At 35.6% G+C, this 17254-nt stretch overlaps 2 protein-coding genes across 5 annotated transcripts in view; both read right to left on the reverse strand.

Moving 5' to 3' along the window:
• Window positions 1–2729, reverse strand: part of LOC128221065 (uncharacterized) — a 62621-nt gene extending 59892 nt beyond the window's left edge. For all 3 annotated transcript variants that reach the window (XM_052929496.1, XM_052929488.1, XM_052929491.1), the window contains exon 1: window positions 2404–2729. The gene's annotated coding sequence lies outside the window, so the exon portion shown is untranslated. The remainder of the gene's footprint in view (window positions 1–2403) is intronic.
• Window positions 2730–8724: 5995 nt separating this feature from the next.
• Window positions 8725–17254, reverse strand: part of LOC128222436 (mucin-5AC-like) — a 28129-nt gene continuing 19599 nt past the window's right edge. For both annotated transcript variants that reach the window (XM_052931432.1, XM_052931433.1), the window contains exons 7-11: window positions 15286–15376; window positions 13175–13503; window positions 10362–10509; window positions 9739–9854; window positions 8725–8937 (exon numbers count right to left, since the gene is read on the reverse strand). In XM_052931432.1, the coding sequence (XP_052787392.1) occupies window positions 8773–8937; window positions 9739–9854; window positions 10362–10509; window positions 13175–13503; window positions 15286–15376 (849 nt within the window). In that variant the 3' untranslated portion in view covers window positions 8725–8772. The remainder of the gene's footprint in view (window positions 8938–9738; window positions 9855–10361; window positions 10510–13174; window positions 13504–15285; window positions 15377–17254) is intronic.

Below are 17254 nucleotides of genomic sequence, written 5' to 3' on the forward strand. Positions count from 1 at the left end.
CAAAATTGCATGTATGGAATTTTTGGTCTGAATTTAAAGGAACTCGCTCATATTTTTGTAAAATGCATACTTTTATTGTATGACGGAATAAAGTGTGGCAACTCATCAGGAGTATTAAAACTAAGATGCTGACGGCTTGAACACTGCAATAATGGTTGAAATACCCTCAAATATTGTCTTTGAAGACCTCGATTTTGAGACACGCTATTAACGCGATTCAACAAAAGGCTTAAAGGTTAAGTTTTCCTTGTTTGTGTATGAGTCCTTGTGGGCGAGAAGTTTTGTTGTCAGTTTTCTATTTTTCCTTGAATATATCGGCGTTGGTTCGCAACTCACTCAAAGCAGATATGTTTTATAATTTAAATGTATATTTTTCTGCAATTTTGGTATCAAAGAGCAAATAGTTATAACATAACAGGGAAAACAAATGTGTCTCGCCAAAACATGAGCGAGTCTCTTTAAAACGAATGCTCTCATTTTTAATTAACCTTATATTCAAAACTGTCCTAAAGTTGTCAGGATAGTGCTGGAGAAATGGCCGTCAAGGTATGCATGTAGAGATATCTAAACATATGGAATACCAAATTGACTTGTTGAAGCTTGAAAGTGCAATTTGTTATTTTCATATATAATTTCATGAGGGAATAATAAATACAGCATAACAAAAACACACGAACTAGTGAAATGTATGTAAGACTGCAGCTGTACCGTGCATATTTCAATATAACGAAGAACACAATCCAAACAAATCACTTCTTAATTTCAAAGCCTTTAAAGAAACAAACAGCTCGAGCATCTCACTAAACTACTTAACAGGCTGAAGTGAAACTTTTGTCAAAACTGAGACTGATAATCTGATATTGAACACTTTAGATATCTCAACGAGTTTTCACGAGGGGATAAAGGAGCTCTTCAGCGAGGAGATAAAGAAACTCTTCAACGAGGAGATAAAGAAACTCTTCAGTGTGGAGATAAAGAAACTCTTCAGTGTGGAGGTAGAGAAACTCTTCAATTTTGAAATAAGAAACTGTCAACAAATGCTTGAAATGCAGTTAAAACTTCTGATACTTGAGGAACTGTACTTTTGAATACATTTTACATTTTACAATTTGAAGGTTATCTGTGTATAGATACCCCATGCTAGAGAATAGACATTTATCGTCCTTTGTCTGATTTGTTTCTGAATATACCCGAAATACAACAACAACGCATTGTGCACTACTGCACATTTTGCAAAAACATATCCTGAATATGTTTTTGCATGTCAAATTTGAGCAATGGACAACTTTTTCCTGGGCAAAGTGCTGGGAAGAAAAAAAATCAGTGACGTCATTCCCGTTTAGATGGCATTTTGGGTAAATTTTGGTGCGACTGTCAGATTAAATATCAAATTAATGTTGTTTATAATTCATTAGAAGTATGAAATAAAAAAGAAAATCGACTATTTCACTGTAAGATTGTAATACATTTTCCTCTCGTGAAAAGTATATATAGCCTCTTGCGAAATATAACCTGCAGTGGTCAACAAGAGATTTCGCCCAATGGGAAGGCAGTATTTCTCAACTTTTCCTAATTTATTTATTTTAGTAAATCAGCAGCCAGTCGTTAATGAGTTCAATAAGTTGAAGCGGTAGGTATAAACAGTGGCTGGCCATGTAAATGCGTTGTTTACACAATATAGTGTAGACCACTAAAATCAGGATTGAAATTTTGTACTGACACAAAAAAATGGTTATGCGAATACATAAAACTTGGTGCTCACTAGATGGAACATATTTCAATCTTACGCTGAAGCAGACACTTATCCTCTATTTAATTAATAGTAAAAGGTTGTTAGTAGGAACTACCCAACGTTAAATAGTTGAATGAGACACATGACGCATAGCCATTTTATTTTGTTATAAAAACTTATAACTTTTTAGATTACCTTAAAGGTCGATTGTGTTTGTGTTTGATTATACAGTCAAACTCCGTTGGCTCGAACACTCAGAGGCCGGCGAAAATAGTTCGAATCCCAGAAAATTTGAACCAGGAATGTTACTTGCAGTACATAGAAATCGGTCCTTTACATTCAGTTCGAGCCAACGAGGAATTCGAGCCATGCGAGTTCGAGACAACGAGGTTCGACTGTATTGTCTGTCCTGCCCCCTGTACGTCTTCGCAATACTATTTCACTTTGCATTATATATGGCAAAAGGCAAGTTTGCCATATACCAATAGCTCTGAACTGATATTATATTTTGTCTACAGCCCCAGCCACTGTTTAAGTCTACCGATTCACATTATTAATTGAAATAACAGCTCACCGCTGATTAACCAAAATACATGTACGGCAAATTTCTGAAGACTGCCATCGAACTGGTTTGACCTCTTATATATAAATATAAGTATTATAACTCTTACCTTTCGGAAATACAGAAAATGTCCTCGTGTAGATGTTTTAATCCTTAACAAATGACACATAAACTTTCATCTCGCAAAACACATGAAATCCCGACCACTGAACATAAACTTCCGCCACAGATAACAAGATTTTTTCATTAAGCTGGCGACATTTACATTCCAAACGCTTTAAAATGCAAGATCTATTGTACAGTCAAGATTTTCTTTACAAGTAAACCAGAAAAAAATACACATAAAAATCCTCCAAATTTTCTTCACAACTAAATAATGTCATTTCTGTTTATTTGGATATCGTCTTAAAGTCTTAGGCGGCGAACACTTAACATCAGAATGCATTTAAATTTTACCTTAAGGGTGAACTAAGGTATATTTTCATAATGTCTATTATTGAAACACTCGTTTGACATTTTTGTTAAGCTAATTTTAAGCCAGCGGAGACGTTATCTTTGGTCCATCATTTTTTTGTACGCGCAGTTGTTTGATCATTTGATATAACAAAGAAAATGTCGAGAGTAAGAACGAAACTGTTTTAAGTGTCATTAAACAATGAAGTAGATAAAACAGTTCCGGGTTCACCAGTCAAAATGAATTGATTACTTAATAGATCAGATAAAACATTGTTTTATGATACAATTTCAAAATCGTATGGGCCACACGTCATATTTACTGTGTAAAGCAAAGCTTTGGACCCCATATCACAACAATATTTAATTTTTAAGATACAATCAGATAATATAAAACGTTTTTTTTTAAAGCTGCACTCTCACAGATTGAACGTTTTGACAACTTTTTTCATTTTTTGTCTTGAAATAAGACTGCTGGCAAAAAAAGATCGCAGATTTTTAAATTTATGTTCCAAAAATGATATTTTATGCATTTTTCTTAAAGCGTTAGTAACGGTTTAAACCATTAAACATCAAATTTCGAACGGAAATATTAACATCGACTATCTGATTGTTAAAACTTTAAAGCTGCACTCAGATTACAGATTGTCCGTTTTGAAAACTTTTTTTGGTCTTGGAACGAGGCAATTTCGCGTAGATGTCTGGAAACCAGTGATACTAAACTGCTGACAAAAGATCAGATCGCAATTTTTCTAGTTATGTTCGAAAAATGATGTTTTATTTTTGCATGCAGTATGAGCACTCGGCCGGGAAATAGCTCGTCCAATTTTCAGACATTTTTTACTTTTCAACTTCGAAATTTTATTTAATACAAATACCTGCATGCAATACAGGAAACATAAGCAGATCATATAAACAACAAATGCACAATAGAACCAAAATGATTGTCTTCCTTAATTACTCAACTCAACTTATCTCAATTCAGTTTTTTGCATAACACATATTAACTTGATAATAGCATATACAACATATGCAAAGGCATGAATTTAAGGAGTACGAAGCAGTTTTTACTAAAGAGCAAAAAAGGGTATTACAAAAGAACCCCGTTGGCTCGAACTCGCTTTACTCATATTTCCCGATGGCTCGAACTCGCTTTACTCATATTTCCCGATGGCTCGAACTCACTTTACTCATATTTCCCGATGGCTCGAACTCACTTTACTCATATTTCCCGATGGCTCGAACTCGCTTTACTCATATTTCCCGATGGCTCGAACTAGATGTCAAGAACCTATTGCTTTCTATTGAGTTTAAACATTCCCGATTGGCTCAAATTTTCCGAGGTTAGAGCTATTTACGCCGGTCCCTGGGAGTTCGATACAACGGGGTTCGACATTTTGGAAAAAAGGAAAAATAACTACGTTTGCATAGTTGGTACACATTGACATGCTATTCAGACTTTTTATTAGTTTTTAGATAATTAATTGACAATGTTTTGCTTTGTCGGCCCGGCTCGTGTAATTATATTATGTTTATAAATGTGGCTCTTAAGACTGAATATTTTCGGCACATCACTTAACAGTATATAGTTTTTTCCATTCTTAAGTCACACTCCCATTCCGTAAATAGTTCTTAATACTCGTGTGACATGAAACAATTTAAATGTATTCGTAATTACCCATCAAGCTTGAAAATAGATAATAATTACACGAATATAACCGACGTTATCAGCGCTTGACATCTAAATTTCGGGTGGCTTTAATGTTCGTGTTTTGTACACTTAAACGAGTCATTCCATTCGCATTTATGTTAATGATGTATAATTACCCATTTATGTCTGAAAATTACGTTTGCCTTATAATATAAATTTCGTTTTGAACGTACCACTATATCATTGAATGGAAATTGGAAAATGATGAATGGCAGTGAATATCTACCACTAAAAGTCAGTCTTATAAAGGGAAATTCCATTTGGTAATTCAAAACCAATGCCATTTACATTTGTGAGGGAAACAAATTGAAGAACGTTATGTCATGGTTAAACCTTACACCAATAAATGGTTTGATGCGACGCATACTCATTAAGTTTTAGTGGTCTACATTATAGTGTATTATAGTGTACTTACTGAGTCAGCCATTGTTTATATTTACCGCTTCACCTTATTCAAATCAATAATGACTGACTGCTGATTTACTGAAATAAATGTTTAGGGAAACAAGTGAAATATTGCCTTCTCGTTGGACAAAATATAATGTTGACCCCTGAATTATAACAGGAGTCATTGTTTATTCAAATTGATTTTTTTTTCAGTACGATTTGTACTTATTATTTAAATTATTGAAATTAAACGTTAAATATGTTGAATCAGTGATTTCTATTCTGTCTGAGATCAAGTTATGGGTATATATGTAAATGTAAATATATGGCACCACACGACATGGGCTGAACAGATCCAGGATTTGACGACTCAGGAGGCGCGACTTTGAGGCGCAACTTTTCGACAGGCACCCGTCCCTCAGAATAACCAAACTTTATATGCTTTATATGTGATTAATTTGTTTGTTTGTTTGTTTGTTTTATTTATTATTATTTTTTTATTATTATTATTTTTTTTTTTTTTTTTTTTTTTTTTTTTTTTTGGGGGGGGGGGGAGGGGCTTTTTAGTCTGAAATGGTTCAAAGGTAGTATTTTGTAAAAACATATATGATTATAAACTACAACTAATGCCACAAAATTGTATTTTGGCGTATTTTTACTTCGGCCATTTTTCATCGAAAACACATTCATGTGTATGCCAAATTTAAATAATAGTATTTATTTATAGTTGGGTTTTCACGTGTATAATGTTCATCTAAGTTTAAAGTGATTGGCAGTGAAGTGATTTATTGCATAAATAATAAAGATTCCCATGAGTTAAGTCATTAAGTTTCAATGTTAAATTGAAATTACTACGCGATCTTCACGGTAAACATGGCTGACACTGTTAGCCGTCCATATGCATCCAATGTTGTTTACGATGGAATATGGCCGAGGTGTTCCGAATGATATTGTCAGTATCCAAGGGTATTTCAAAAGTATTGACTTTCCAAGGAACACTTAATATCTCTGACGCGAAGGAAATCCCTGGACGACTTTAAAATTTTATAGAACTTGACGTCCGTTAATTTAGTTGGCGTTAACCGCTTAACACGAGACAATCGGAATGTCTTGGACATTCCCAATGGACATTACGAATCTCCGACTGACCAGAAACATGACACGTTTTACAGAAATAACTAAGAAAATTATCCTAAAGCATTTGAAATAAGCTGGCTTGGATTTGTTCCAAGAAATAAAGACGTGAACCGAATACATACAGAATGGTAAATAATTGAATATTCCTTAAATGATTTTTCTCCGAATCCTTGTTTTTTTGCATACAATTTTAAAGGAGAATTTGGTTCTCACAAAATTGTAAATGGTATAAAACCGTCTAAAACTCATTCCACATAAACAGTCGAAACCCGTTGGCTCGAACGCGAAAAGCTAGTGAAAATACCTCGAGCCAAGCGAGTTCGAGGCAACCGTTGTTAACGTGTTGGCTATGGGTTGGATGCTTTCAAAGTATAGCTGTCGGGGGACTGTCATGTACCCGCATATAGCTTGATTGGCGTTAATATTTTTTACTTAAACGAATAAAGCTTGATTTTTGCGAACAAGTAAACAGCAATGAATGTTAAATTTGAAAAGAAGTCAATTTGGCTTGTTCGTGCTCGTCATCAATATCATCATCATCATCATCATCATCGTCATCATCGTCATCATCGTCATCGTCATCGTCGTCATCATCATCATCATCATCATCATCATCATCATCATCATCATCATCATCATCATCATCATCATCATCATCATCATCATCATCATCATCATCATCATCATATTCATCGTCATCATCATTATCACCATCATTATCATCATCATCATCATCATCAGCAGCAGCAGCAGCAGCATTATCATCATCATCACCATTATTAATAAAATTGTCTTAAATATATATCATAATATCAGCGTCATTATGGTGTAATTAAAAATGAAATCCATGTAAAGGTAATATAACAGTTAATCAACATAAATGAAAAAAATAAAATAAAAGAAATATCGATGTTATTATCTAAAATGCACTAACATATCTTTGCATCCTTATGATGGTGAGCTTTCAAGATCTGAATGCGGTCTTTACAGCGCGGTAACATTAACGTTAGCAAAATTCAGACCGCAGACTTTGAAGAATGTTTAATACTAATGGCAGGGGCGTAGCTAGGCCTTAAAAACGTGTAGGCCCGAGGGTTCTATGTGATTTGGGGGACTTTTATATGCATACTACACCCACTTAATTATATTTGCAATGATTACAATCAAATAAAGCAATACACCCTGTACGTAGTTTAAATAAACACACACACTTTTGAGTTGTTCAAAGTGTTTGAGTGGCTATTAGTTTTAATTGCATTTTTGGAATATTAAAACTTCGCCATCTTTCAAAAAAGCTGTAGGCCTGGGCCTACATGACCTATATGTAGGTACGACCCTGACTGGGTATGCAGGATTCGTGTACAAGTTTATGGACTATTCGGTTCGCAAGACCCCATATTGTCTGTGCGTCGATGTTTAATAGTCGGCCTACTTTGTGACGTGTTCCTTACTTTGTAATTTATCTTGACAGCTCGTTATAATTATCAAACAAAGGGCGATTTCTAATAAATAATTTGCTTATATATAATATGAAAGCTCTAAATAAGAACCATAATGACTATTTATGAACATCGTAGATGCTTTTCAACAATATTTTGTTTTCTTCTTTGTTTTTGAATACCAAGGGAAATAACTTCTTAATATGATGGAATTTGGTAAAAGGAGTTACTCCCTTGTAAGTTGAAGATTGAAGCATTCTGTTCAGTTTTAACCCCAATGTAAAACATATCAAGCTTGTTATGAAATCACTAAAACAGAGCACATGAAAAAAGTAACACTTTGATAAATAAAAAAGAGTAATACAGAGTGACAGGTATTTATGAACTCGTTCTACTCCCACCCCAAACAAAAAAATATTTTCTTGCACACGGGCAACGTATGAAAAAAACATATATCAGTTTCTTTACTGTATTTTGTTTAGCAAAGCGTCTACCATGGCCGCTCGTGTAAGATATGTTCATCCCAGGTGTTCTGTGGTAAAACATAAGTACGTTTGGGTTGGGATTGTAAGTATCTTCCATGGCCGAGAGAGTAATATAGGCTCATTCCGACCCGAGCGTATGGTGTTTTGCGGAAACGAGGTTTACCCAGTTTCCGCAAAACACCCTGCGCGAGGGTCGGGATAAACCTATCTTATACGAGCGGCTATGGTAGATGCTTTTTCTCCCACCTCAGTTGAACAAAATTAAGTTAACATGCATATTTTTGCTGGAACTCTTTTGTGCTTAGTGAAAATAACTGCGTACGGATATGCAATAATTCGTGGTTGTCATGGATATTCGCGCAGTGATTCAGAGTATGTAAATGGTCTGATCGGTCTTTAAATAGTTCTAAGAAGAGTGAAGCATTATTTCTTGAAAGATGCGTGAAAACTGTTTTCTGGTGACATTTGAAGCGAGATATAATTAACTCGCGTTTTAAATATTGCCACCAGACAAGGTTTCCATGATGCGCTACAGACGACAGTCTTCAGCAAGGGAGGTAATTACAATGTGGTGACCATTAAAAGAAGTTCCATACGGGCATTTTATCTTCGCCCGTGGGCAAGATAAGAATTTCTAGCATGGTTAAATTAATGGATCTACTTCTCTGAGGTGGGAGAAATGTTCATCCCAGGTGTTCTGTGGTAAAACATAATTACGTTTGGGTTGGGATGAACATTTCTTACACTCTCGGACATGTTACTAACAAAGTACATGCTAACTATACTTATAAAGAATGGCCAAAGACAACAAAACAATACATACTTCTGTTTTTAATACAAAATGAAACTGGAATCGAGTAAATCCATTAAGGCAAGTCTGTGGTTCCAACGCTTGGTGTCAGGAAGTTCAGGACGTTGGACACAATACACAAATACGTCCCGTCATGGTGGATGTGGTTATAGTGGGCGATAACCCCAGTCACGTGGTCTTTGCTTATGTTTAGGTCTCTAGGCAAGTCAGTACCTGCCGGCTGAAAGTGTGGTTAAAGGGTTACTTTGGTAAGATTAAAGCTATTTTGTTACAAGTACTAAAATACTTTAAAAGCAAATTTGAAAATAGGTAGAGCACACTTATAACCATCATTAAGCAACCTTTAATCAAAGCTTTACCAAAACATGTTCAATGCTATCATAGACGGAATTCTTTTCTCTTAAAACAAGTGTAATAATTGTTACATAATTGTGTCGGTTACGTTTGGTTTTAGTGAAAGCTGTCGCATATAAATATAAGCTAAGTAACACTTATTTGTTAGCGTTTCATAATTGTGTCGGTTAAGTGTAAGCTACGTCGCTTACGTGTAAGATCAGTTTACCGGTAACTGTTAAACACGACACAAATATGTTTTGTGCATCCGATTGGGGCTCTAACCCACTAACCCTCGCTCCGCAGGACGGATTTATTATAGAAGAATATGGCAGCAATGAGGTGGTGGTGTGTAAGCTTATTTATACTTGCACTCGGGCAAGGACCATTAGACGAGCGCTCTGATAAGTCATTTAAGGTTTTTGGAGCATAGTGAACATACAGCATGTATCCCTTGTTAGAGCTACCCAGGTTCTTTAAAATGCACCAGTGTATAGCACTGTCACACAGGACCACCAGTTAACGTCCGTCCCGGAAGACAATTAGTGTTTTTCTTATTGGTGCGGCGAGGAATCGAACCCCTGGATGACAGTCAAGTGTGTTACCACTAGACCATGGATCCGCAACTGCAGTAATGCGGTAGTACAAGTGTCTTGATATATACGCGATACCCAGTAACATAACGTACCCCGGAGTACGCCCATGTCACCGAAGGTGGCGGATATCCCTCGTACTGGCAAACAAACGTCACAATACCGGAACCGGTGTCCAGGTGATGGCTGAACTTCACCACTCGGCCCTCCTCTGTAATATATCAACTACGGTACAAGTGAATTTTTACGATGCAATGCGTACGTAGGAAGTATTGTTCTAATTTTGAGCTGATTAGAAGCTATTTGTATGTTATATTATATATATATGTCTTTAAAATGCATTTTGCATCTTGAATGTTATGTCCATGCACACATAAAGAGTTTAACTTCATCATTTGTATCGTATGGTCCATACCGAAAAACTAAAATACTCATCCCTTAAGAAAGATTCCATTAAGGAGCTAAAATGCATAATGTGGAATTGTATATCAAAAACGGTATCTATAGATTTCAGTTCACGATTTCTTAAACTTGTATGAAGCGAACGTGCACGTGACAAGATAGACAATTTTCGATATATATTAATACACGGTGATTGGCGATCCGCACATATCCGAAAGTTGGTTCATAAGAAAATATTCGCAATTGTCAAAAGGCTGTTTATTTAAGGAATGGAAAATACGGTGTAAATACTAGGGTATATAAACTAAACACTTACTTGGCGGAATGATGACTTGCTTCGTTGCGATCTTCAGTTGCCCATTCCACACTACAAGACAGGAATAGTTCCCAGCCGTATGTAGATCTAGGCTGTCTATGGAGAGAGTGTAGTCCATTACATGTACGCCAGGGGGCAGGCCGGACTCCTGGAGTTAAAGTATAGATGTTATAGAGCAGTAATTCCAAGCTGTGTGTAGATCATTGCTGATTATAGAGTACAAATAGTCCACTCATTGTAAAACCGTAAAAAGGTACATAGTGGTATACAGCAGTAGTTCACGGCTGTTTGTAGATACAGGGTGATTATCGAGAAGCAATAGTCCACTCATTGTAAACCCCCGCAGGTATATAGTTGTGTTATTCAGAAGTAGTGCCCAGCTGTATGTAGATCCAAGTTGATTTTGGAGAAATGATAGTCCACTTATTGTTTACCCACTTAAACAAGGTATACTGTGCTAAACAGCAGTAGTTCACAGCTGTGTGTAGTTCGATGCTCATTATAGAAAAATATTAGTCCACCCATTGGTTATCTGCGTATGTATATTATGTTATTCAGCAGTATTGCATAGCTGTGTGTAGAAGAAGGCTGATTATAGCTGAAAGAGTGCTCCACCTATTGTAAACTGCGTAGGTATACTGTATTATAAAGCAATAGTACCCAGATGTGTATGGAACAAGGCTTATTATAGATAAAGAGTAGTTCACTCCTCGTACTCGCGGCTAGTTATTTAATGATATACTAGTACACAATATGTGGCTGAATTAATATAGATGCAATACGTCTTGAGAGAGTGTCGTCCAGACCTTGTAAGCCAGCGTACGTATATATATTGTTTTCGACAGCAGTAGGTCCCAGCTGTATGCAGATCCAGACTAATTGTAGATACAATGTAGATTGAAATGCGTTCATAATTCGCCTGCTTGGGTATACTGCGTGTATAGCAGTAACCCCCGTCGGGTTGTTGATCCAGGCTTGTTAAAATTGTGTAGTACACTCCTTGTGTGCCCGCGTAGGTTATGTGTGATTACCAGCAACGGAGCCCTGGTTTAAGTTGATATTTGCTGATTATAGACACAGTGTAGTCCATCCATTAAACGTCCGATTAGATAAAACGCAGTAGGCACGTCTTTGTGTAGATCCAGGCTGGTAATAGTGACAGTGTAAAGCACTGTAACGCCGCAAAACAGCACCTCCGCATAAACGTGTTTCTTTCTTTTATGCGGTGATTTTCAACGCATAAACAGGGCGACCACGTTAATGCGGCGACGCTCAACGCATAAAGCAGAACTTGCTTATATGGGGCGTAACTGTGCCTTTGTGCCACATAAAGAGGATAAACTTAACCATATATTATAAAGCTAAAAAATAGAGTTCTAATATTTCAACCAAAACGATGGTGGTTACGTTGATGATGATGATGATGATGATGATGATGATGATGATGATGATCCGTCCTTCCGTCCGTCCCGAAATCTTGTGACATGGGAGTCTCCATAGTCACTTACATTTATTCTTTGGTGTTTGAAGCTGTGTACATGCTTTATAATTATTTTATTTCTATTGTTCCAGTAACGAAATAATTATGGTCCTTGATTCAGTCAAAATTAAGTTATTTTTTTCAGAATAATATTCAAAAGGGATTGGTTCAATATTCCTCGGGGTGGGTGCAGTTGTTACAAATCACATGTGCATAACTTATGACTTATTGTAATGGACATTGGAACAAGTAAAGTTTGAAAATTATTTTTATCAGTCGAGCCAAACGTCATTTCAAACTTTTTCGCAGAAAGATCAATTGGTTTGGTTCACATTTAAACCGATCTTACTAAATCTTTGTTAGAATTTACGCCTCTAAAAGTCTAGTCCAAAGTCCGATCTTGATGAAACTTTATCAACCACTATTGTACTAGTATGTGTTTTAATTGTTTATATGCGGCGAAAGTGTACCTTTTTGCCACATAAGAAAGTCCTGTTTATGCGTCTAAAATCACCGCATAAACGTGGTCAATTTCGTTTATGCGGCGATGCCGTTATGCGGCGTTACAAAGCACACATTGTGCGCTAATGTAGGTATATTGTGTTATGCAGCAAATATACCCAGGCGTGTGTATATCTAGACTATTTAAAGGGAAAAAGAAGTCCACTCCGTGTACGCCCGCGTATGTTTATTGCTGTATTTTACAAAAGTAGTCCTCAGGCTGATTATAGTGAGAGTGTAGTCCAGACCGTGTAAACTGTGTTATACAGTGTATATCCAATTTGTCGATGAGTGATTGTAGTCTAGACAGAATAGGGTCGCGCAATATTGAATTATGTTATCTGGCAATGGGTCAGTTTTTGTCGATAACAATGGAACGTTATAATGAGTTTTATGGACTCCACTTACAGTTCCGACTTAGTATGACATAATAAAATTCATTTTTAAACTAAATATGCTATTTTTTAAACTTCATTATGAAGTGTGTTATAATAAATATTATACAAAACGATAATGTCCGATTAATATAATCAGTTTCAGTCGAACATCTTAACGTTTTAAATTGAGTTTATCTTATAACTTAATAACATATATTAATTTAGCTGATTGTATCTACAGTCGAACCCCGTTGATTCGAACTTCCAGGGACCGGTGAAAATACCTCGAGCCTTGGAAATTTCGAGCCAAGCGGAAATGCCTTCCAGTAGTGTAAAGAAATCGATACTTTACATCGAGTTCCAGCCAACGATTTATTCGAGCCAAGCGTGTTCGAGCTATTTGGGTCGACTGTATTTTATTTTATTTAACACTGATTTTATCTTATTTTTCCTACCCCATTGAGACTCCAGATTATTTTTTGAGCGGGCTTGTTGGTCACACACGTCAAAGTTACTGGGTGTTTGTAGTTACTGTTGTAAGGCCCCTCAATATAGACGGTGAACGTCGACTGTGTTGGAAGGATTGACGTTGACGTCGCTTTTGTTGTTGTTGTTGTTGATGTTGTTGTAGTTGGTGTTGTGGTTGGTGCTGTTGCAGTTGATGTTGTCGTTGTTTTTGTTGTCGTTGTCATTGTCATTGTTGTTGGTAGTGCTGTTGTGTAGGTCATTTGCTGGCTTGGTGTTTGTGTTGATGTTGAAGGTGTAGAAGGCATTATTGTAGAAGCTAAAAAAATCATAGTCGGAATTAGTACCTATTATTCATATAATAGCCAGTGTGTGTATACCACGTGATAAATTACGTCATATCTGCTACATCGTAAAACATTTTGCTTAAAATGAAGACTTAAATCAAAGATAACTGATTAGTTTCATCAAACACTTCGACACATCTATTTCCGAAGTAATGTTTTAACAGTGCTCCGTCAGACGGCCGCTTTGTAAAAAGGTTGGTCGAAGTGTTTTAAAAACTAAACTCTAAATCAAACTCTGGTAAAAAAACCGAATTCGGCGCCCCGTAAGCGGCGTAGACTTCGATATGTTTCGTTTAAAATGGTGAAGAAAGTTATCTTTGTTTAAAGTCTTCATTCAAAGCAAAATGTTGCCTTACGACGTAGCATTTATGACGCATGTTATCACGTGTTATATACACGCACTGATAGCGATACTGTTCCAGTCTTAATACTTTTGTTTTCTATTTATAGTGATAGTACATTAGTACATTGCGTATTTATTTGTTGTATGTATATTTATTTCACAGTGTCTATACTTACGAAGGTGTTTAATCTTGTTCTAATAATACGGATACTTAAAGACCATCATGCTACAAATCAATAGTGTTCCAATGATTCAAGACTTAAGTATTCTACTGTTAGCGATACTCAAGCGGTCTCATGATAGCGAGACAACAATGCTCACGTAGTCTTATGATAGCGATGCTACACTACATTCTCACGCGTTTTAATGATTTCGATCTTGTTTTGTTAATGATAACGATACTACAATACTCTCTTGTTCTTAGCGATATTACAATACTGTCTTTTTCTAACGAAAGCGATGCTTCAATACTCTCTTTTTCCAAAAATAGCGATGCTTCAATACTCTCTTTTTATAAAAATAGCGATGCTTCAATACTCCCTCTTTCTAAAAATAGCGATGTTTTAAAACTCTTTCTTTCTAAAAATAGCGATGCTTCATTTCTCTTTTTTTTCTAAAAATAGCGATGCTTCAATACTCTCTCTTTCTTAAAATAGCAATGCTTTAATACTCTCTCTTTTTAAAAATAGCGATGCTTCAATACTCTCTTTTCTAAAAATAGCGATGCTTCTCTTCTCTTTTTTTTTCTAAAAATAGCGATGCTTCTCTTCTCTTTTTTTCTAAAAATAGCGATGCTTCAATACTCTCTTTTTCTAAAAATAGCGATGCTTCAATACTCTCTTTTCTAAAAATAGCGATGCTTCAATACTCTCTTTTTCTTAAAATAGCAATGCTTTAATACTCTCTCTTTCTAAAAATAGCGATGTTTCAATACTCTCTTTTCTAAAAATAGCGATGCTTCAATACTCTTTTTTCCCCAAAAAATAGCGATGCTTCAATACTCAATTTTTCTAAAAACGCGATGCTTCAATACTCTTTTTTTCTAAAAATAGCGATGCTTCAATACTCCCTCTTTCTAAAAATAGCGATTCTTCAAAACTCTGTTTTTCTAAAAATAGCGGTGCCTCACTTCTCTTTTTTTCTAAAAATAGCAATGCTCCAATACTCTCTCTTTCTAAAAATAGCAATGCTTCAATACCCTATTTTTCTAAAAAAAGCGATGCTTCAATACCCTTTTTTTTCTAAAAATAGCGATGCTTCAATACTCTTTTTTCTAAAAATAGCGATGCTTCAATACTCTCTTTTTTATAAAAATAGCGATGCTTCAATACTCTCTTTTTTTATAAAAATAGCGATGCCACAATACTCACACTTTCTAAAAATAGAGACATTCCATATCTTCCATACGTACATGTGCTATCTATAGCTAGGTTACAGAGACTGCTGTTGCAACATCGGCTTGGGAGAACGTTACTGGATACCGAGTTTAATACGCTGCAAATCTGTAAACAGACGTGGAACATGCATTTATAATTTTATTAAAGTGACACTCTTATTCCAAATCTATTCATACGCATGTATAACAAACATCTTTTTAGACTGAGAAACCTTACTTACTAAATAATGCATTGATGGACAATATTAATTACTGATCACAAGATTTTAACCGTGTATTTGATAGCAGAAAGCGCAAACATATAATATGATTGATGAATGCTAAAAGATTAACTGTGATCTACTATAGTCTCATAAGGTAGACGTTACGCTCGTTTATTACAACTTAAACTCGGTATCCTTCATAAGAAACATTGTTTTCGACATGTATTCGTGTTTTTGGAATATTTAAACATTATAATTAATTGTGGTAAATCTTGTTTGAAAGTAAGAGTGCATCATTAACGTATATGTTAATGTTTTCGCATGTCGTCCGTTTTGGAACGTGTTAAAAACTTAATACGTACAGCTGAACCCCGTTGGTTCGAACTTCCAGGGACCGGTGAAAGAAACTCGAGCCTCGGTAAATTCGAGCAAGTGGGAATGCTTACATTTAGTATAAAGAAATTAGGCTTTAACATCCAGTTCGACCCAACGAGGAAATCGAGCCAAGTGAGTTCGAGCCAACGGGGTTCGACTGTATTTTCAGAAATCGTTTTATATTTCAAACGTTCAGTTTGATTCTGAACTATAGGTCAAACGCCACTAAATATATCTCCTTTTAAAATATTTTATAGTCAATTGACCAATTTGCAAGCGATATAACAGTGATTTCTAGCGCTTTACGATCCCGAACACCACACTTTCTTGTGAGAAAGTTCAACTTGATCGGACTTGGATTGATCGTATGTTTTCTTGCGTTTATGTTGTATGAACGCAGCAGGGCACGCAGCGCGCTAGCGATTCTTGGTCATTTGGTCGCTTGCACAACTGCGTTTATACAGCATCAACGCAAGAAAACATGCAATCAATACTTTACCAAAAAAAATCATTGCTATTCAAAATTAGAAGTATTTTCTACAAATAACTATTTGTTCTCAAAGACGTGTAATCGACAACATACGTTTGTATAAAGGAATAGCTGATTTTGTAACGTCGTATATCATTTGTTAAAGGACGTCGCGCTTATCCAATCGTAGAACAATATAGAAGTTAACAATGACGTCATAAATCCTTGCGTGTTATACAATATGAATGCCAGTTTTATCTAAACAAAGTACTAATAGAATGTAAATATTTAATATTAAACAGCGGACGGAGAAAAGGTTACGTTCCTTAATAAGAATAGAAAATAGAAATGGTTGAACGTTACCACTGTGTATTCGATAAAGTGACCATACCCGGTGTACGAATACAAACATTTGGTGAAAATGTTAACAAAAAAGTAGATCCAACATGTTCAGCCTATTTTTGCAATTATCTGCAATTTCATTGGCTGAAAAACGTTGGTTTTATTCCAAATGGGTATAAGGGCCATTCAATTGAAATTGTTTAAGGGTAAATATCTAAACATATTGTTAATACATTTGTAAATATATGTACCGTTTTTCTACGCAATTCTTGTAATTCAATTAATCTAAATCTGGACCCATGGTTACGAGCAGTATCAAGTCCGAGTCTAGACTCAGAAAATGATTTTCATTAGATTTAAAAGAATCACCTATATTCCATTTTTTTTCAAAATAATGTAAATAATAGTATATGTATACTGTAAAATGGTAGTCAAATTCACACACCAACAAGATTCAACGAGAAGGTAAATGAAAATCTGCATTTTGGCTATTTGAGTCTGAATTCGAACTTGAGACTATTCGTTATCATGGCCTAGGCTTTCTTCATCACGGATGCGACACCATGGCTCCAGCACTTAAAATGCTGTATATGAA

The sequence above is a fragment of the Mya arenaria genome, chromosome 16 (genome assembly GCF_026914265.1).
Source record: "Mya arenaria isolate MELC-2E11 chromosome 16, ASM2691426v1".
In the NCBI taxonomy this organism is placed as follows: domain Eukaryota; kingdom Metazoa; phylum Mollusca; class Bivalvia; order Myida; family Myidae; genus Mya; species Mya arenaria.